The sequence below is a fragment of the Nuphar pumila genome, chromosome 8 (genome assembly GCF_984573655.1).
Source record: "Nuphar pumila chromosome 8, dmNupPumi1.hap1.1, whole genome shotgun sequence".
Classification (NCBI taxonomy): domain Eukaryota; kingdom Viridiplantae; phylum Streptophyta; class Magnoliopsida; order Nymphaeales; family Nymphaeaceae; genus Nuphar; species Nuphar pumila.
Window position 1 is genome coordinate 19,855,154 of NC_143256.1, and position 21,530 is coordinate 19,876,683.

Genomic DNA, 21,530 nt, shown 5'->3' on the forward strand with positions numbered 1-21,530 from the left:
GCATTCACCCAAAACTTGTCTGGACCACCTCTAGGTCACTATTTAGTAGGATTGTGTCAATTCTTGCAAATATTGTGAGTTAATTTGAAATCTATTTACACCTTCTTGCATGTACTAATGTAAACAAGATAGAGACAAGTGACTTACCACGTTATGTTACATGTTTTCGTCTAATTAAACAAGTCTAATGAAAGTGCGCAGAATTAAAAGACCATTGTTAATGAGTTGGGTGATGTCGGCAAGAGTGGTAAATAAAATTGTTGCAGCGCGCCGGTGGAATAGAAAGACCATTGAAAATTTTACCTTCTGACAATCTGCAGAGAGTTTTTAGAGGTGGTATCGAAACACATTTTTTTTTACACCACCGCTTTTGTAAAAAAAATCACCACTGGACGTTGCCTTCATCACTGTCATTCATTGTACAAATAGTGGAGCCCACCAGGCCTCATGTGTCTTTGGTGTAGGCAGCTGTTTGTGCCAGGTGAGCCCCGTCCGGCTGCTTAAATTCAGTGGTACGCTGCACTCATGTAACCTATGAAAGGAAGTGCCTGCCTTGTTCTCTTATTGGCATAATCATCAAGCCAAAATTAGCTCATCTTCATCCATCCCAAATGAGTTCTCGCTAGGGGTGGCAATCGGGTCGGGTGTCAGCATACCTCAACCCGAACCCGACCTGTTTATTAAACAGGTCAGCTGTGGCAAACACTAACCCGACCCATTTAATAAACGGGTAACCCGACATGACCCGCCAACCCATTTAATAAATGGGTTGGGTCAGGAAAACTCATTTAGTACGTTTCATCTAGCAACTAGGTACTCATGCTAAATGTGAGAAAAAGAAAACATAAGCATATGGCCACTAACTTGGGTTTAAGCAGGCCTGTTCTGTTTTGAAGTATCATTGAAAATTTTACCTTCTGACAATCTGCATAGAGTTTTTAGAGGTGTTATCAAAACACAAATTTTTTTTTTACACCACCGTTTTTGTAAAAAAAAAAAAATCACCACTGGCCGTTGCCTTCATCACTGTCATTCATTGTACAAATAGTGGGGCCCACCAAGCCTCATGTCTTTGGTGTAGGCAGCTGTTTGTGCTAGGTGCGCACTCCGTCAAGGGGGTGGGCCCCGTCCGGCTGCTTAAATTCAGTGGTACGCTGCTCTCATGTAACCTATGAAAGGAAGTGCCTGCCTTGTTCTCTTATTGGCATAATCATCAAGCCAAAATTAGCTCATCTTCATCCATCCCAAATGAGTTCTCGCAGGGGCCTCACCAACCATATGTCATCAGACTACGAGGTGTGCGAGCTCACCATGCAGTTGGTGTGCTCTTCCGTCCTGCCCATGACCCTCAAGGCTGCTATAGAGTTGGAGCTCTTTGAGGTCATGGCCAAGGCGGGGGAGGGAGCCCAGCTCACCCCAGTCGAGATAGCCGCACAGCTGCCCACTAAGAACCCAGATGCACCCACCATGCTGGATCGCATCCTCCAGTTCTTAGCCGGACACTCAATGCTCACCTGCTCCTCCTCGACCACTTCAGAAGGCAAAGTCCAAAGGTTCTCTCTCTTTATATATATATATATATATATATATATATATATATATATATATATATATATATATATATATATATATATATATATATATATATATATATATTACTTCCCATTTCTCGTTTTGCCGTGTTTTGCCCCCATAGGTTTTAAGTGTTTAGCAATTTTGATCGAGTGAAAATTGATTATTGGATCATGTTTTTTCGATAAAAAAAACATATCTTTTTGAGCCAAAAAAAAATTGATACCTTTCATAGCCGTTGATTTTAGATCACCAAAAAAACCCGTATACAAGTCAGATCATCCATCATGCATTCATCCATCCATTCCATCATCCATCGTTTATAATGCATTCATGCCATGCTTCCATCCTTGTCTACAATCCAATCATGCATTCGTGCCTGTGTATCGATTTATAAAACATGAAACAGGGAGAGAGACAAAAAGCATGTTTTCTGGAACTTTAAGAAAAGGTTAGTTGATCAACATGGCATTCAATTGTTTGAAAATAGTTTATAAAGGAAAGTCCTTAAAATTTAAACCTTATCTAAACCGTTGGATTAGAATTAATCCAACGGTATAGATAAAGGAGTAGGTGCTCCGGGAGCATCTTTTATATCATGATGCAAGTTGTTTTGACTCGATCTGGCCTCATAGATGTGTCTATGAAAAAAAGTTGGGCACATCGCATTCCAGGCCATATATAGCAGTTGCATCCAAGGCATCAGGTTGGGTTGTGAAAAACCTAACCCATTCAATGCCCCAACAATGACCATAGGGTAAAGAAGTATGCCCATGGAGGCGTGGTCCATGCCCATGTGCTCATCAACTCGTACTCACTAACAAATGTGGACCTTTACTTATGCGTTATCCGATGGAATGAATAGGCGATACGGTCTGGGTCCTCCATGCAAATTCTTGCTCCGAGACCAGGATGGTGTATCTCTCGGCCCTCTGCTCCTAGTGATCCAGGACAAGGCGTACATGGATAGTTGGTATTACCTTAAGGATGCAGTGCTGGAGGGTGGCATCCCATTCAACAAAGCCTATGGCATGGGCTTCTTTGAGTACCATCTCATGGATCCACGGTTCAATGAGATATTCAACAAGGGTATGCACCATCACACAACCATGATCATGAAGAAGATCCTAGAAAACTACACTGGGTTCCAGGGTCTCCAATCCTTGGTGGACGTTGGGGGAGGGACAGGAGCCAACTTGAGCCTCATTACAGCCAAGTACCCACAAATCAAGGCCATCAATTTCGACATGCCGCATGTCATCCATGACGCGCAGCAGTTCCCTGGTAAGTTTGGATTCAATAAATGTGTGGACCTCGGCTTTCTCTTTCTTGAGAAGTTGCTTTCTTGCAACATTGACAAAAATGCCTTAAAATTTAGAAGATGTCTGCTTTGGTTGCAGGTGGTGATGAACAATCACAGCTGAGAAAGTAGTTGTGATTGTTGGTGGCAAGCTCAATCTTGTGACCAACTTTCACAAGACTCAAGGCAAAAACAATCACAACTTATAGTTTTCTCATATTTCACCAATCTTGAGAAAGTGTTGTGATTGTAATTCAAAATTCACAGGGCATTGCAAACATGCCCTAAAAATAATAATTGGTGCTCAAATGGATCGATCAAGTTGGATGCGGTAAAGGCCCCTCTCAACATCTTATTAGGTGCAGGTCAGCTTTGCTAAAAGATCCAAAGTTATAAGGCTATTTACATGTAAATGTAGATCTTGTAACTTTGTAAGTGTAGAGAAATGAGCATATAGGTGTAACAATCCAGGTGCAACATCTGCTTACACCAACACCTGCACCAAATACAACCCATTTGCAACAGTACTAGCAGTAGCAATGTCAAAACTACCATCTCTTTTAAGTTGATTGATCCATTTCTGTTCCTAAAATGCAAAACCTTGCCGAGTCGTAGTCCAGTGTTGGGGGTTCGCCCCCACTTTTAATAAGGAGGCAGCCCCTCATTTTAATAGGGGCAGCCACTATAAGGTGTTCTGCCCTGAGCATTAGATCTGCTCCCAACCTTGCCTCTCTTTTCCCTCTCACTTTGCTAATCTGCGCTCATTAAAATATTGGTATATCAGCTAACTCTATGATGATTATCAAGATGCTTTTGTGCTCTTGTTGTAGGAATTGAACATGTTGGAGGCGATATGTTTTCCAGTGTACCAAGCGGAGAAGCCATCTTCATGAAGGTTTGTTTCTTATAAATCTATCATTAGGCATTTCCACGGTCTGGAAACTTTCAAGTTATCATATGGCGCAGGCTGCAAATTAAAATGATCCCACCTGAAACTCTGGTAACTTTGGAAATTTCTATTTCGAAAACCAAAAAAGGAATCTTCCAATGGTTTCCTACTGTAATTTTCTTACGAAATTTTTCTTCCGTTTGGGATGGCCACTGTCATAAGCTTGGCTTGTCCAAAATACAAAAGGCTCAAGCTCAGCTTGATCTTGAGTCGAGCTATGCTCCATTGGAGCTTGAGCTAAGCTCGATGCCTTTCCCTTAGGGCTGTCTTTTTTGACTTTTGCGTAATCAATATCGTAAATGTTAATTTGTTTCGTTAAGCTCAGCTCACCCTTCTCATGTGAAAGCTCTCATAAGGAGAAGGTATGAAAGGATTTACACATAAAAAATGATAGGTGGTGAGAAAAATTGGGGTTCACTTGTAACAGCATGACACTTTCCTACTATGATAATTTGATGTTTGTTTCATTCATAGTTGAAAATGATTATATTGGGAATGCCAGCTCAACAATTTCTTTTAAAGTTTCATGAAACAAGCCTATTACTATGAGATCAATGGGGCCTCCAGGCTTAATCAAACCGGGCTTGTTTACAGTGACAAGCCTGAGCTTGATGCACCGGTTCAGCTCACTTGTTCTATCGAAATGAGCACTAGCCAGACATGCCCAAGTTGAGCTCGGGCTTACAAGGCCTGATGTGCATCCCTAATTTCAAGTATGTTAACCAACAAATAAGCTCTGGAGTCTCAATCATGCATGCAGTGGATTCTTCATGCCTGGGGGGATGACCGTTGCTTGAAACTGTTGGAGAACTGCTGGAATGCTCTGCCAGAGAACGGCAAGGTGATTGTCATAGAGATGATTGTGCCGGAGATGGTAGGCAATAGTTTCACTACATCAAACGTATTTGAGCTTGACCTGTTAATGATGACAGTGACTTCTGGTGGGAAGGAGAGGACAGAGAAGGAGTTTGAGGCTTTGGCAAAGGCTGCTAGGTTCGTCAGTATGAAACCCATATGCCATGCTTATAATTTTTGGGTCATCGAATTCTACAAGAAAAGTAACATAGATAATGTCAAATGAACTATTTAAGCACCAAGGTTTTCCTTCTAGTAAGTGAAATAATGCAAAACTCGCTCCTTTAATAAGAGGACCTTGGTAATGGAACACAAGCGAAGATATAAAGGAGAGAGGAAATAAAGATCAGATTGTGATATATGTCTTTGGAGCTTATCAGTCTTTCAAGCAATGTATGTGCAATAATTGGTTTCAGTGTACGTGCAATAATTAGTTTGTGAGCCTAATCATTCTGCCACTGTACTTCGAATAATATTAGCAATAAATCCTTGGCACATGGTTGCATGCTAATAGATGCCTTATAAAAAAATAGAAAATGATTGTAATATCGCTAAATGTCCTACAATTTTCTAATATAGAGTGAGTGGTAGCCGCCTACCACTCTCATACGCTAAAAGACAAAAGGCCTTTACCAGCCTGTTAAAGATTTTTTAAACCTTTAACAGTCCTTTTGCAAATAACCTTAGTAGATAAAGTACAACTCTTCAAAATGTGTAAACTACTTTTACTAAAACCGCATTAGGGGCACCGGTCGAAGAACGTTTGAAAATGTGTGAGAACATAAGCATAAGAGAATATGGACATTCGCAAATGTGAGAGTATTTAGTTAAAAAGGTGTGCACATTTTAGGGACCTTTGCAACTCATGGTTGTGAATGTCCCAAAAATGTGTGAGCCTCCTTTTAATAAAATCGCACTAAATTTACATATTTATGAGAAAATTTGCATATTTGGATATTTGAGAGGAAGTTCTCATGTCTAAAAGAAATTCGCTTGTGTGAAAGTTTAAAAGATCTTTTTATCGTAAAGTTTACGAATTGGACATCAAGTGGATTTGAAAAATGCATTATTTTTTTCATACAATACGATTATTTTTCGTATAAAAAATAGCTCAAAACTAACATGACCGAGTACCGCACACCCATAAAGTATATGGGAACTAATATATATATATATATATATATATATATATATATATATAGAGAGAGAGAGAGAGAGAGAGAGAAATGGATAGGTCCCTAACACTTTTTGTGCCTATCGAATTTGGATAGGGTTTTTGTTGTTTTTCAAAAATCTGACCTGATAGATGTGTTATGCATGATCGATTTGCTAGAAAATCACACTTGGATCATGTTTTTTTGAGAAAAAATGATTTTTTAAGCATTGAATATTTTTAAAATTATAGACCATTGATTCTTGAATCTTATAACAACCTAACTTGGTGTTGGAATCAGACGATCCAAAAGTTGATTCTCACAAAATCAATCATGTAGATCACATATGTATGGTCAGATTTTATAAAAAATAGAAACAATCTTTCCAAAGCTCGGTAGGCACAAAAAGTGTCAGGCCTCTCTCTCTCTCTCTCTCTCTCTCTCTCTCTCTCTCTCTCTCTCTCTCTCTCTCTCTCTCTATATATATATATATATATATATATATATATATATATATATATATGTATATATATATGTATATATATATATATAGTTGAGTGCATTGTAATGGCGGACATCAAAATATTGGATGAAACATTGCACGGGCAGTTGCACACCATGTCAAGAAAAAACACTTTTAGTGGCCATCTTTGACTGCCACTAAAGACTTGCTTTTTGCCCAAGTCTTTAGTGGTGGTCAAGACAATGCTAAGTCACAATTCTATGCAAAAAAATGGATGCCATTGATCATGCGGGCGATCAATTGTGCTCTTGCGTATGACGTAACAATAGAAGAAATGTAGTTCACTATTACTCCCATGTATGCAATATATATATATATATAGAGAGAGAGAGAGAGATGTAATGAATGTGTAACTTTGCTTTGTTACTATCAGGATCTACCTAACCCTAGCTTGCCAATCAAAAAAAGAAAGAAAAAAACTGGGAATCCATGTCTAACATGTAATACAGATCGATCAATTTGATTATTGAACACATGTTTCGACATTGATCATGGAACTAGAATAGAGAGAGTACAATCTGCGATAACAACAAGAATTGTACGATGACAATGGTAATTGTAGTAATTATTACTAATGATAGGGTGCTTCAGAAGCACCTACTCCCACCCATAGTGACAAATATCATGAGATTTATGAAAATCTCATGATAATATCTCAAAAAATATTTTATAAGTTTAAAACAATAATTTGTCACGAGATTTAGAAAATCTTGCGATTTTCTAAGTTTGTGACAATATCTCACGAAAATAATATGATATATCGACACAGTGTTTGCCGCAAGTAAATCATATTTTTTTGACAAAATTTTAATTTATATATCTCATTTTTTTGCAAATAGGTCACAACTTACAAACTTAAAAGGTTCTCTTCTCACTCAGCCAAGCCAAGCCTTAACCTAAGCCCTCTTCTTCCTCCCTAGGGTTTTTGGTGTGAAAGGGTTCTGAGCCTCCAACATGAAATTGTGAGAGCAAAAGTGTAACACCCTGATTTGGGACCTTTAGAGTAGAGGTCTGATTGGTATTACTTCCCATAGGAAAAGTATACAGAGTTCGCACACAGAAAACATGGCTAATTTTTTTTTCTTTAATAGACTCAAATTTTTTAACAAAGTTCATCATTCATAACATAAAAAAATAAAGATTACATGAATGTTACAAAAAATAAAACTAACAAATAACTTTGTTGTACAGTCAAAGTAACTGATCATGTCCTATCTGCACTAGTGTACTTGGAACCTATAATTGTAATTATACAAGGAAGTGAGTCTACAACTCAGTAAAGAATATTTATAATCAATAAATGACTTTAACTTACAACTGTAGTGGGCTCCAAGCTCCTGATATGAGTTTAGTTTTTATCCCACCATATAAGGCTTGTGTATTTAAAATTCTCCCTTTAACTTTTTCAATCTAGTACTCACTTACAACAGACTATAACACTAGGTAGGATATACCGATCATAGTTGCCTATGAGCGTAGGAACCCTTATAGAATATCTCAATTCTACATTGTTGGTTAGACTATGAACCATACACTCCTAGTGATCCCCGGATCACCAGGCACTGCAGTGAAACAATAAGAGGGACCTCACTAGTAGCTAGCTGAAAATCAGACTCAAACTCAAGATGGTTCATGCTGTATCCTAACCATAAATGACTTTCAACCATTTATGCTTGTCTCGAGACCCAAATATTGTGTGAATATAAAACCCTAAGTCATATCTTAAGTTCGTTGCCTTGAACCTTACTCTCAAGCTCGTGGTTCACTCATTCTCCCACGAGTGCCATCGCAAAATAAACACAATGGGTCTCATTCTCAATCTCAAAATCATACTAGAGTTTACTTTGTATCATACTAAGCATGTAACGAGGTAAAGTCTCTTCATCATTAAATCACCGGTGGCCCACTCCCCATGGTGGTTGCACTCTAGCCGCAAAACTAGGTAGCCCTTTTCACAGGTCACCACTTTCGGGATTTAAAGAGTTAAGCATGTTAATTTCAATTTAAATTCAACAACAAAACTAAACTCAAGGTTAATCACAATTTTATTACAATGCATGTTATTTGAAGATTATTATAACATAGATATGTTGTTAAAAGATAATATTTCTTTCTAATATGCATGACATATCATGACCGGCATGTATATACAATTATCTCATTGCAATTAACTTATGCATGGTCATTCTATGCATATTATGTTCATACTCAAAAGTTATATTTCTAAACATGCTAATATACAACAACCTATAATAACATGTAACACAACATGATTTATTCATAAATAAGATTACTTATAATATTCCTTACCTCCAATGTCAATGTCACAATCGAGTTTTGAGTAGATCTAACAATAGAATCTGATAATCACAAAAGCATGTTCATACTAATACACATACATTATTTATATTTTAACAAAATTACAAAAATACCCTTATCAAGGTGATCTATCAGACCTTGATTTTTATGACTCTAGTTTGGTCAAAATCATAGAACAAGAAGATTCCTTTCTATGATATGAATCTAATGCACCAAACTTCACTCAATTCTGAGTTTGAAGTATGAAGTTATGCTTGTTTCACTTAATTGGATATTGGGTATATACAAGGGTAATTTGGTTATTTTAACTTTGTGAATTACCCCGACTCATCCTAAGTCAAAAAAGGTTTGGTCTGAGTTTAAAATACTAGGATTACTTAACCTAGTCCCAACCCAACTAGGCTTGGGTTCAAACTCAATTGAATTCTCGAAAATCCATAATGAATTCTCTTACTAAAAGGTGTATCAACATATCCAGTTTGGTGTAATGGGACTGGACTCAACTGTTCCAACTAGGTTTAGTTCTCTCTTAGTCAGGGACATACTAGACTAGTTCAGCTCTATTCCAGTCAGGAACATACTAAACTGGGTGAAGTTCAATTTCAAACTAGATCCATATTAAAATACAAATTGGATCTAGATTCAGTTCTGGTCTGGATCCAAAACTGTTAGACTGGATCCAGACCCAGTTATGATCTAGATCCAGAATTGATCCATCCATTTATGGGTTAGACCCAGATCTTGCTATATGTTGGATCTAGAACTGATTTGATTAGTCTCGAACTGGATCCAGATCCAATTTTGATCTAGATCCAAGACTGATTCATCCAGCTCCATACTAGATCCTCACCAAGTTCTGTGTGGATCTGGTTCAACTTGGATCGATCCAAGTCCACTGGATCGAGGTCTCAGACTCAATTTGGTCCAATTCAATCCAAAACCAAATAGGGATCCAAGACTCTATCAGACCCAACTCAATCTAGTTCAGTCAGAACCAATTTGGTCGACCAACTCAGGTTTGAGACTCATTGACCAGACTGAATTGGACTGATTTGGTTTGATCGAACTAGTTAGTGTTTGGTCTAGGTCTCACCCAGGCCGACCCATGACCCGACAGACCTGACTCGGTCTGGTTTACCCCCAGACCGATTCGGTTCTGCCAAAATCTCAGTTGAGTTAAAGAAGAAGGGACACAACCCCTTCCCGACTTCCACCTCCCACCACAGAGGTTGTCAGCTCTCTCTCTCTCTCTCTCTCTCTCTCTCTCTCTCTCTCTCTCTCTCTCTCTCTCTCTCTCTCTCTCTTTGTGTGTGTGTGTAATAATATCGGCAACCATGGTTGTCGGCCTTCCAAAAAAGAAACAAATAAGGGGAAAGGGCATACCTGTCGGAGGTGGCTCCTCCCGATGGCATGTTCTGGTGACTATCTCCCTCCCTCTCTGCCACTCTCAAGGTATTTATCTCTCTCTTTTTCACTTAGTTCTCTCATCTTGTGGGTAGAGAAATTCACCATGAAGGCGCTTTATAGAGCCCTCACGATAAGTGAGGATAAGCCTCAGCCTCCCACCTGATGATCATGACGGCAGGGTTTATCCTCACCCCCTTCGCACGATGAGTGGGGGAGAGTTGGGAAACCATCTTCCCCATTCATTCAGGGCTCCTCTTTTTTTTATTACTCACCTTACTCACCTGTCTTTGTCAAGTGGGTTTTACAAAAAGTGTTTCTCAACCCTCTTCTACCTCCCTATCACTACAAGGATGATGGTCAATAACAGCGACTCTTTTTCAACGAGAAAAAATCTTGCCTTTATTGATAGAGCAATAATAATGAGATTTTTGTCCTTGCTAATTGATAGGTAATAGCAGGTGAAATTCCACTAGAGGGGGGGTGAATAGTGAAATACGATGCAAGTTGATATAATAAAAAATAAAGCAATAAGGCACAACACAGTAAACACAGGATTTATACTGGTTCGGTCAAAACCCTGACCTACATCCAGTCCCCAAGCAAACCACTTGAGCTTTCCACTATAACATCCGAGTCACCGGATAAATAGTACAACACCCTCTTCCTCAGAGGTCTTCTTCTCTCAACAGAGAAGGGGCACACCCTCTTCCACAGAGGTCTTCTTCTCTCAACAGAGAAGGACAACACCCTCTTACACAGAGGTCTTCTTCTCTCAACAGAGAAGGACAACACCCTCTTACACAGAGGTCTTCTTCTTTCAATAAAGAAGGAATACAGTGAATAACAGAAAGTTACAATACTTCATATAGAACCTTCAGGATGATATGAATGCACGAATGAAGGATTCTCAGAATGTTCTGTTTGTCACTCAAAAGATACTCTTTGTCAAAGAGTTATTTTTGACTTTTTCTCTTTCTTTTCTCTTTCTTTTTCTAGGCTCTCTTTCAAATATCGAATAGGTATTTTTCTCGTTGTAAGCTCACTTGTCTATTCCATTCCCTTCTTCTTTGAATAGTTCATTTGAGTGTGTTTATATAGCTTTAAAAAAGTAGTCGTTACATTTTGAAATTGTAGCATTTTTGAGATGTGAAATGTCATGTCATTTCAAAAAATATCTTTAGAGAAATTCGAGAAAGTCTTCTATCCATAAAAGTAAAATATAGGGTACACTAGTCGTTGTAATATTTTAGGTAATATATATTTTATGTAAAAAGTCTATTTCTTACAATAGTATATTGAACGTTGGATTGTAGATTGTCATGTAGTTTTGTCTTTATCCTAATTAATGATTTGTGATACATAAGTACTTCTTTACTTTAAATGAGTGTAAGTACAATAAATGCTTTGAGATATTTATTTGTACATAGTCATGTCAAGAGTTTTCTTTATGTTGTGTTTTTCAAAGTCTACAGAGAGAATGAAGACTACAAGTAAGTCGACATTCTTGAGAAGGATATTAACAAGGATTTCTTACAGGAGGTATTTAATGCTATACAAAGAGAATGATGATTTCAAGTAAGTTGACATTCTATGAGTTTGTAAAAAGGTAACTAGAGTCTTTTCAAAACCAATATTATATTTGTTTTCTTTGTGTAGCCGATTTCATGTTTTGTCTTTTTCCTATATTTGAAATCATTTTTTTAAAGAAAGCAACTAGAGTCTTTTCACCTTAAACATATTATATTTGTTTTCTTTGTGTAGCAGATTTCATGTTTTGTCTTTTTCCTATATTTGAAATCATTTCTTTAAAGAAGGTAACTAGAGTCTTTTCAAAACCAATATTATATTTGTTTTCTTTGTGTAGCCGATTTCATGTTTTGTCTTTTTCCTACTTTTAAAATCATTACTTTTCAAGTTGTCTTGTATATGATATAAGGTATAATTATTACATTTTGAAATCATGTCAAAATACCTTTTTCATAAAGGATTGTAAGAAGGTACAATTATTTGTTTTCAAAAAGGAGCTTTTTGAAACTATCGTATACTTTTATGAAATAGCTTTTATGAGTAAGTATGTAATATGCAATATGCATGCTTATGAAGGTTCTGTTACAAATGACTCTAAAAAAGAAAAAATCTTCAACTTGAGGAAGTTGATCTCTTTAGATGGTCTTTAGGAGTGCATGGCTCAACAAGCTTTTTCACTACAAGAAAATTGTTAATTAGCAACGAAAATTTGCGACGGATTTTTTCCGTCGCAAATTAGCGACAAATTAGCTAGAGAAAACTTTTTTCATGAATCCGTCGCTAATTAGCGACGGATTAGCGATGAAAGTTGTTTCATCGCTAATCCATCGCTAATTAGCGATAGATTAACGACAACAATTTTTCGTCGCTAATTCTCAATACAAGAAAACATTTTAGCGAGGGATTTTTTTCGTCGCTAATCCGTCGCTAATTAGCGACGGATTAGCGACGGAAAAAATCCCTCGCTAAATCCCTCGCTAATTTTCGATTTAAACCGAGCGCGAAATTTTCCCTCTCTCCTCGTTCGAAATTTAAATCGACCGCGCGATTTAAACCGCTCTCTCCCCGTCGAAGAGCGCGCTGGAGAGCATGACGGCGATGAGGCAGATTGTTGGAGGACGGCGACGCCGGCGGACGACGACGACGGAGGACGGCGACGACGGAGGACGGTGACGACGGAGGACGGCGACGCCGGAGGACGGCGATGACTTCGGAGGACGCCGTTTCACGGAGGACGGTGACGACGTCGAAGGACGGCGACGGTGACGACGTCGGAGGACGGCGACGAGTTCGGAGGACGCCGTTTCACGGTGGATGGCAACGAGGCTGAGCGATTGTTGGAGGAAGGCGACGTCGGTTCACGGAGGACGGCGATGCCGGAGAGCACCGGTTCACGGAGGACGATACAAGTCTGTGAAATGTCTGTCGGGTGCGGTATAAGTCCGACTTATTGCTGCCGGAATACCGCCCGACAGGGATCAATTTTTTTTTATTTTTTTTTTTAAATTTAGCGACAGATTAGCGACGGATAATGTCCGTCTCTAATCTGTCGCAAATTTGCGACGGAATTAACGACAGATAAGTTTTTCGCCAATTAGCGAGCAAAAAATCGTGATGGCCTCTATCCATCGCTAAGCTGTCGCTAAACTGTTTAGTGACGGCTTAGCGGCGGATTTAGGTCGTCGCTAATCCACAGGTTTCTTGTAGTGTTTCTTCAAGGAGTATGATTGCACCATAGTTGTACTTGAACAGGAGGTCTCCATCCTTTTTGAGTGAGATATCCTTGCATCAAATACTCGTTAGATATATGGCAAAACATATCCAGTCATTATATAACATTTTTCAAGAAGACATATTTTCATATTATATGAAATCAAATAAGACAGTGTATCATATTATGTGACATCAAAACAGAGTTTCTCAACATTCTCCTCCTTTTTTATGATGACAAAATATGCTCCCCCTGTCAAAAAGACATTATGCATAGAAAGAATACTTATCATAAAAATATTGAAAAATGTTAAATACGAGTATTTTTCTCCAATAATGGAGACAGGTTTTCTCCCCCTTTGTCATAGACAAAAAGGAAGGGATCAGAGTAAGAGAGTTATTACAGACCAAAATTAATTAAAGTTATTACAGTAAAAAAGATAAATTATTACAGTCCAAAAAACAAATGAGTTTATTCCGAAGGTGGAGACGATTGAAGTGAACGGTTGGCTTGATCCGGCTGGAGGGTCTATAGAGTTTGCTGCAACGAGGCTTGACGGCGAAGTATGCAATCCTGAGAACGCTGGACATCCATCAGTGCAGAGAAGTAATCAAAGTTGGATGTTGGATCTTCTTCATCAGAGCCGGGTAGGTGCAGGGACCTGAGATTTAAGGAAGTAGCATCGAGGACCTGAGAGGGATAGAGGATAACTTCATTTTGAAGGGGTACTTTGAAGTATTTTAAAATGGGAGTTATAAAACACCTTAAAAGAAGAGGCTGGAATTTTTGATAGCGAATAAAAAGGTCGAAAAGAATGTTTGACCAATTTATCTGAGTAGAAGAAAAAATTGCATAGATGAGGAGAGAGATTTTTCTTGGCACTAATCCCTTACGTGGAGGCTTGGGATAGATATTGTGGAGAAGAATCTGGGCAAGCAATTGAGCATGAGGTTGGAGATTCCTCATGTGCCAGGGAAGTTGTGAGCAGTTGGTGCAGAGAAGAATTTTTCGAAGTACCGACCGGTCGAGTGGTACTATGTTGTCTAGGTTTATGCCGGTGGAAGGAAGGTTAAGAATTTTGCCTAATGAGGAAGCATGAAAGAACATCAGGCGTCCGCGTACTTTGGTGGTGATGGTAGTTTGTTCATGATCAGAGGAAAAATTTGTGTAGAAGAGTCGGACGAGTTCGGGATAGTAAGCAGCTTGGGATGAAGATCCTAGTAGGTGTTTAAGTTCGGGGAGATATCTTTCTAGGTCAAATAATACGAAGTCGTCGTATTGAACCAATTTTCCTTCATGAATTGGTCGAGAGCAAAGAGAGTTGTAGTAGTGAAATAGATCTGGATACCTTAAGTCGGCGACAGTGATTGCAGTGTTTGAGGAGGAAGTTATGGCAAGAGTTTAGAAAGAACGAGCAAGAAAAAAGACTTGGAAAGAGTAAGAGTTTGTAAGAGAATAGAGAAAATCGTGGGAATGAGATATGAATCAATCTAATAAATAGAAGGAGAAGAATCATGGTGATAAGAAATGAATGACATTGGAAGTGAAGGATTTTTAGATTTTAGTGGAAAGAGGAAATGCGTGAGTTGTAAAAGAAGAAGCTTGTGAATGACAAATCAAATCAATAGTGTATTATATTAGTATAGATATTACGAAGGACATAGTTTCGAAATAATTTTTCTAAAAATGTAACAAATTTACTATGGGCAATCTTGTTGGATAGTGAGACGAGTCATGAATTGAGTATGGAGTGTCATATTAAACGTAAGAGAAAGAATGATTCAAGAGTTTTTAAAGATTTTTCGTGAAGATCATGAAGAATAGATAGAGAGTGAATAATGGCCTAATAAGAACAAACAACTTTTTCAAGAATTTACTTTATGTGAAATTATTCCAAAATCGTGAAGAGGGAGTTTGGAATAGGACAAACAAGAGAGTATGAGGAAATGCAATAATTTCTTATTTAAGAAGTGTATATTTTGATATACGTGAAAGGAGTGTGAATAGATGTAAAGGAGGGTGATACGGATATGTAGAGAAATGAGAGTGGTCATAAAGGACACCAATCACTTGATGTTGGATAGGAGATGTATGACATAAAGTGGAGTTAAGGACAAGGTTTTAATGAATCTCGATTGGAGAGAGATATAAAATATATGAGAGAGTCATGGTCACGGATGGAAAGGTACTTCGTATAATGTAGAGAGAGAGAGAGATAAAAAGGTGATACAAATCATACTTATGAGTGGAGTACAAGTTTTTGAAAAGAGAATTTTACAACTCTTTTTCGTAAAAGATGTAAAGCATGAAGAGATGATAATAGATTGTTCTTAAGCTATGATATAATAGATGATATAGTAAAAATTTACGTGAAATATAACAACTTAAAAGGTGGTACGAGAGGATAATCATTTGAATTTTTTTCATGAAAGGCATTAATATTTTAGTGAAGTGTCTCGATGGGAGGAAAGGAAGACATGATAGAAATAGAGTGTACGTAATATATGATATAACAAATGATATAGTAAAAATTATACGTAAAACATAGCAACTAGATCTTTAGAAGAAGGTAAAAAGAACCAAAAAAATAATCATTCGATTTTGACTAAAATTTGAAAAGCAAGATTTCTCATAAAATAATATGTTATCATGTTAAAGGTGAACCAACTTATCGTAAGAGAAGTTTTCACAAAAGGATAAAAAATAATAAAGGAGTTATGAGATGAGTGATGTGAACAATGTCATGATAGCTTTTACTTTAATATAATTAGTTCTTATGGATATGAGTGAAAGGAAATAGGACAAAGAGTCATTATGGATATGTGCTTGAAAGATGACAAGTTGAAATACATAAAGAATGTGTCTTATAAGAGTTTAGAGTATACGTGAATATGGAAACCTAGTTTGACTAACAAAAATCGATAAGAAGAAAAAACCTTTTAAAATAAGATTTTAACATAACTTATAAGAAGTATTAATTATAATAGGTGTGATTAATTTATAAGTCACTTAGTTTGCATATTCCTAGTTCTCTTCTAATACGTGTAAAGTCTTCATGTTTTAATGGTTTAGTGAATATGTCTGTTAACTGTTGATTAGTGGGTATGAATTCGAGTTTAATTATGTTGTTTAAGACTTGTTCTCTTAAGAAGTGGTGTCTTATTTGAATGTGCTTAGTTCGTGAGTGTAAAATAGGATTCTTAGATAAGTTTATAGCACTAGTATTATCACAGAAAATAGTTGTATTTTCAAAATTTAAACCAAAATCTTTTAAGGTTTGTTTCATCCAGATAACTTGTGTACAGGCTAGGCTGGCAGCAATGTATTCGGCTTCAGTAGTTGATAAGGATACACAGTTTTGTTTCTTACTGAACCATGATACTAGTGAGTTCCCTAGCATATGACATGTTCCACTTGTGTTTTTTCTGTCAGATTTACTTCCAGCAAAGTCAGCATCGCTGTATGAGATTAGATCAAATGTAGAGGATTTTGAATAGAATAATCCAAAATCAACTGTGTCTTTTAAATATCTCACTATTCTTTTTACAGCTTTAAGATGTGATTCTTTTGGGTTTGACTAAAATCTAGCACACAAGCAAACACTGAACATAATATCTGGACGGCTAGCAGTTAAATATAGTAGTGATCCTATCATACCTCGGTATACCTTTGTATCCACAGACTTACCATCTTCATCTTTGTCCAAAACAGTAGTAGTGCTCATAGGAGTGGTTTTTGAAGCAGTTGAGTTCATGTTGAACCTCTTCAGAAGTTCACGAGCATACTTAGATTGATTGATGAAAACTCCATCCTTGGTTTGCTTAATATGCAGTCCAAGAAAGTAGTTGAGTTCTCCCATCATACTCATTTCGAATTCCTTCTGCATGGACTTAGAAAATTCTTCACAGAGAGTGTTGTTAGTAGATCCAAAGATAATATCGTCTACATATATTTGAACAATTAGGGTATGATTATTCACTATTTTCACAAATAATGTTGAGTCTGCTTTGCCTACAGAAAAACCAGTTTTTAATAGAAAGGTTTTGAGTCTGTCATACCAAGCACGAGGTGCTTGTTTTAAGCCATATAAAGCACGTTTTAGTTTGAAAACATGATTTGGATATTGTTCATTTTCGAATCCTGGAGGTTGTTTTACATAAACTTCTTCATTTATAAAACCATTTAAAAAAACACTTTTAACATCCATTTGATATAATTTGAAATCCATATAGCTTGCATATGCTAAAAACATTCTAATAGATTCAAGTCTAGCAACAGGAGCAAATGTTTCATCAAAATCAATACCTTCCTCCTGATTGTATCCTTGAGCTACTAGTCTGGCCTTGTTTCTTATAACATTACCTGTTTCATCTAGCTTGTTTCTGAAGATCCATCTTGTCCCAATGATTGGATGATCCTTTGGTCTTGGTACAAGATCCAAAACTTCATTCCTTTGGAATTGATTCAGTTCTTCAGTCATGGCTAGCATCCAGAACTCATCGATGATGGCTTCATCAATCTTCTTTGGTTCAAGTTGAGAAATGAATGTCATATTTGCAATCCGTTCTAGCTGAGCTCTAGTCTGAACCCCCTTTGTCAGGTCTCCCAAAATCTGCTTTTGAGGATGATCTTTGATATCGACAAATGTTCTTTGATGATCATCTTCATTAGACTTAGCTGTGTTATCTAAAAATAAATTTGTACTTTCAACATCATCATCGTTAGTTTGCTTATGAACAGATTGATCAATAGATTCACAGAAACTAACATGCATAGATTCTTCAATAGACTTAAAACTCTTATTGAAAACCCTGTATGCTTTACTATGACTTTAATATCCTAAAAATATGCCTTCAATAGATTTAGCATCAAATTTATCTAGGCTATCTTTTGAGTTTAGGATAAAGCATTTACATCCAAAGAATTTGAAATAGTCTATTCTTGGAGTCCTGTCATAGAATAATTCATAGGGAGTTTTATTTAATAAGGGTCTAATGAGAACTCTATTTGTTATGTAGCATGCAGTATTAACAGCTTCTGCCCAAAAAGATTTAGCAAGATTATTGTGTTGGAGCATAGTTCTAGCAGATTCCTGAAGGGTTCTATTCTTTCTTTTTACTACATCATTTTAAGGTGCAGCTCTAGGAAAGGCAAAGTTATGAGAAATACCATGCAAGTTACAAAAATTTACAAAAAGTTCATTTTCAAATTCTCCTCCATGGTCACTACGGATTTTAACAATAGAACAAGATTTTTCATTTTGTAATTTTTTACATAAAATTTCAAATTGACAAAACGTATCACTTTTGTTTTTCAAAAATATTACCCAAGTAAATCTTGAGTAGTCATCTACAATGACAAAAACGTATTTATTGTGATTATGACTAGCTACTCTAAAAGGACCAAAGAGATCCAGGTGGAGAAGCTCTAGAGGTCTTTTGCTTGAAATGATATTTTTTGATTTAAAAGATGATTTAGACAGTTTTCCTAATTGACATGCATCACAAAAATAATCCTTTTTAAAAGATATTTTGGGTAACCCACGTACTAACTTATCTTTAGCTAATTTAGACATGTACTTAGAGTTGACATGACCCATTCTCATGTGCCATAAATGTTGAGAGTCATTATTAGCTATGAGGCAATGTTCTGTGATGTTTTTTAGGTATAGTTCATATATATTATTTTTTCTTATACCTTTTACGATAATATTTTCGTTGGTGCCTGCTATAAGACAAGCATTATGATTAAAGCTAACATTATAACCTGTATCACACATTTGACTAATACTTAAAAGGTTATGTTTTAAGCCTTTAACCAGGAGAACGTCTTTGATAAGGGGTTTATCTATATTTCCAATATTACCAATACCTATTATCAAACATTTGTTGTTATCTCCAAAGGTGACGGTTCTTCCTTCCTTTTTATGAAGAACAGCAAAGAGGTCTGAATGTCCAGTCATGTGTTTTGAACATCCATTGTCTAGTATCCATCTGTTCTTCTTGTTTGGAGCCTGCAAATCATTAAGTAAAATTTCTTTTTGGTACCCAGTCGGGTCCCTTTTTGTTAGACTTTGGAACCCATATCCATTTAGATTTGGGTTTGTCTACAGCCTTAGAGGAGTTCAAGAAGTTAAAATTATAATACTCCTTTTTAGGTTTAGAAGAACTTTTCACAAACGTGGTCTTTTGATTCATACAAGAAGGCTTGTTAAAATGAGAGTAGTCAATACCATTTTTGTAAAAAGACACTTTTTGAGAGGATAGGAGTTTATCCAAGTTCTCTTTTCCGTTAGTAAACTTGAAAACCGTTTTCATAAGGTTCTCAGTTTTACTTTTTAATTCTGAAATTTCTACTTGCAGATTTTTAGTTTTGGAGCTGGTAGAAGAGATTTCAGAAGTAATAAGAAGATTTTTCTTTTGTAACTCAGAATTTTCAATACTGAGTTTTTCATTTTTCAAAATGAGCTCTAGATTCTCAGATTTCAACTGTTTATTTTTTAGAATCGTTTTCCTTGATTCTTCAAAAAGTTCCTGAAAAGCATTTTGAAGTTCTTCAAAGGAGAAATCAAGAGATTCACTTACAGAGTTTTCTGCCATAAAGCACATGTTGGCGGTTTCTGCTTCATCATCATTTGACTCTTCACTAGTGGATGGTTCTGAATCATCCCATTGAGCATGCAGAGCTTTTTTCTTGAAGAACCTTTTCTTTGGTTCCTCAGTCTTGGATTTTCTTTTGAGAAGAGGACAGTCACGTCTTAGGTGACCTGGCTTATTACACTGGTAGCACATAGAATCTTCTTTTGGGTCTTTTCTTTCTTTGTGCTTATTTGGAAGCCGATTCCTTCTCATAAAGCGCTGGAATTTTCTGGTGAGTAGCGCAATCTCAGTTTCTTTTTCTGAGTCCTCATCCTCAGAAAGGGCTGGGAAGGCTAGAGTTTTCTTCAAAGGTTGTTCTTCTTCCCTTCTTTCCTTCATGTGGACTTCATAGGTCATAAGATTGCCTATTCAATCGTCCAGGGTAAGTTTGGACAAATCTTGAGCTTCTTCAATAGCAGTAGTCTTTTTCTCCCAATCAGTTGTGAGAGATCTCAAGATTTTCTTCACCTTTTCTGTCTGAGAGTGGGTTACACCCAGAGATTTCAGATCGTTGGTGATGTTGGTGAATCTGGTGAACATCTCTGTGATGGATTCATCTTTGTTCATTTTGAACAACTCATATTTTCTGACAAGAGATGAGATTTTGGCTTCTTTCACTTTGTTGGTTCCTTCATGAATAACTTCCAAAGAATGCCAAATATCATATGCAGATTCACATATAGATATTCTATTGAATTCATTCTCATTGATGGCACAATATAAGGCATTCATAGCCTTTGCATTTAGGTTTGTCATTTTCTTTTCTTCATCAGACCATAAGTTATAGTCTGCGGAAGGAGATGTGTATGGATGCTCAACAATTTTCCATACAGCAAAATCTATGAATTTGAGAAATATAGTCATTTTGCACTTCCAGTATCCATAGTTGGAGTCGTTGAAGAAAGGAGGGCGAGATGCGTGTTGACCTTCAATATCACGAGCATAAGAGGTAGATGTCATATGTGCTGGAAGACTTGTTATGTCGAAACCAGCAAACCTGCTCTGATACCAAATGAAATTCCACTAGAGGAGGGGTGAATAGTGAAATACGATGCAAGTTGATATAATAAAAAATAAAGCAATAAGGCACAACACAGTAAACACAGGATTTATACTGGTTCGGTCAAAACCCTGACCTACATCCAGTCCCCAAGCAAACCACTTGAGCTTTCCACTATAACATCTGAGTCACCGGATAAATAGTACAACACCCTCTTCCTCAGAGGTCTTCTTCTCTCAACAGAGAAGGGGCACACCCTCTTCCACAGAGGTCTTCTTCTCTCAACAGAGAAGGACAACACCCTCTTACACAAAGGTCTTCTTCTTTCAATAAAGAAGGAATACAGTGAATAACAGAAAGTTACAATACTTCCTATAGAACCTTCAGGATGATATGAATGCACGAATGAAGGATTCTCAGAATTTCTGTTTGTCACACAGAAGATACTCTTTGTCAAAGAGTTGTTTTTGACTTTTTCTCTTTCTTTTTTTAGGCTCTCTTTCAAATATCGAATAGGTATTTTTCTCGTTGTAAGCTCACTTGTCTATTCCATTCCCTTCTTCTTTGAATAGTTC

General features: G+C 36.9%; 1 protein-coding gene across 1 annotated transcript; it reads left to right on the forward strand.

The window, feature by feature from the left end:
- Positions 1–1,248: 1,248 nt before the first annotated feature.
- LOC149829729 (caffeic acid 3-O-methyltransferase-like) lies at positions 1,249–4,902 on the forward strand. The gene is made up of 4 exons (XM_090015281.1): positions 1,249–1,553; positions 2,438–2,856; positions 3,703–3,767; positions 4,582–4,902. Exons 1-4 carry the CDS (start codon positions 1,249–1,251, stop codon positions 4,900–4,902), a joined length of 1,110 nt encoding a protein of 369 aa, XP_089871407.1.
- The last annotated feature ends 16,628 nt before the right edge of the window (positions 4,903–21,530 follow it).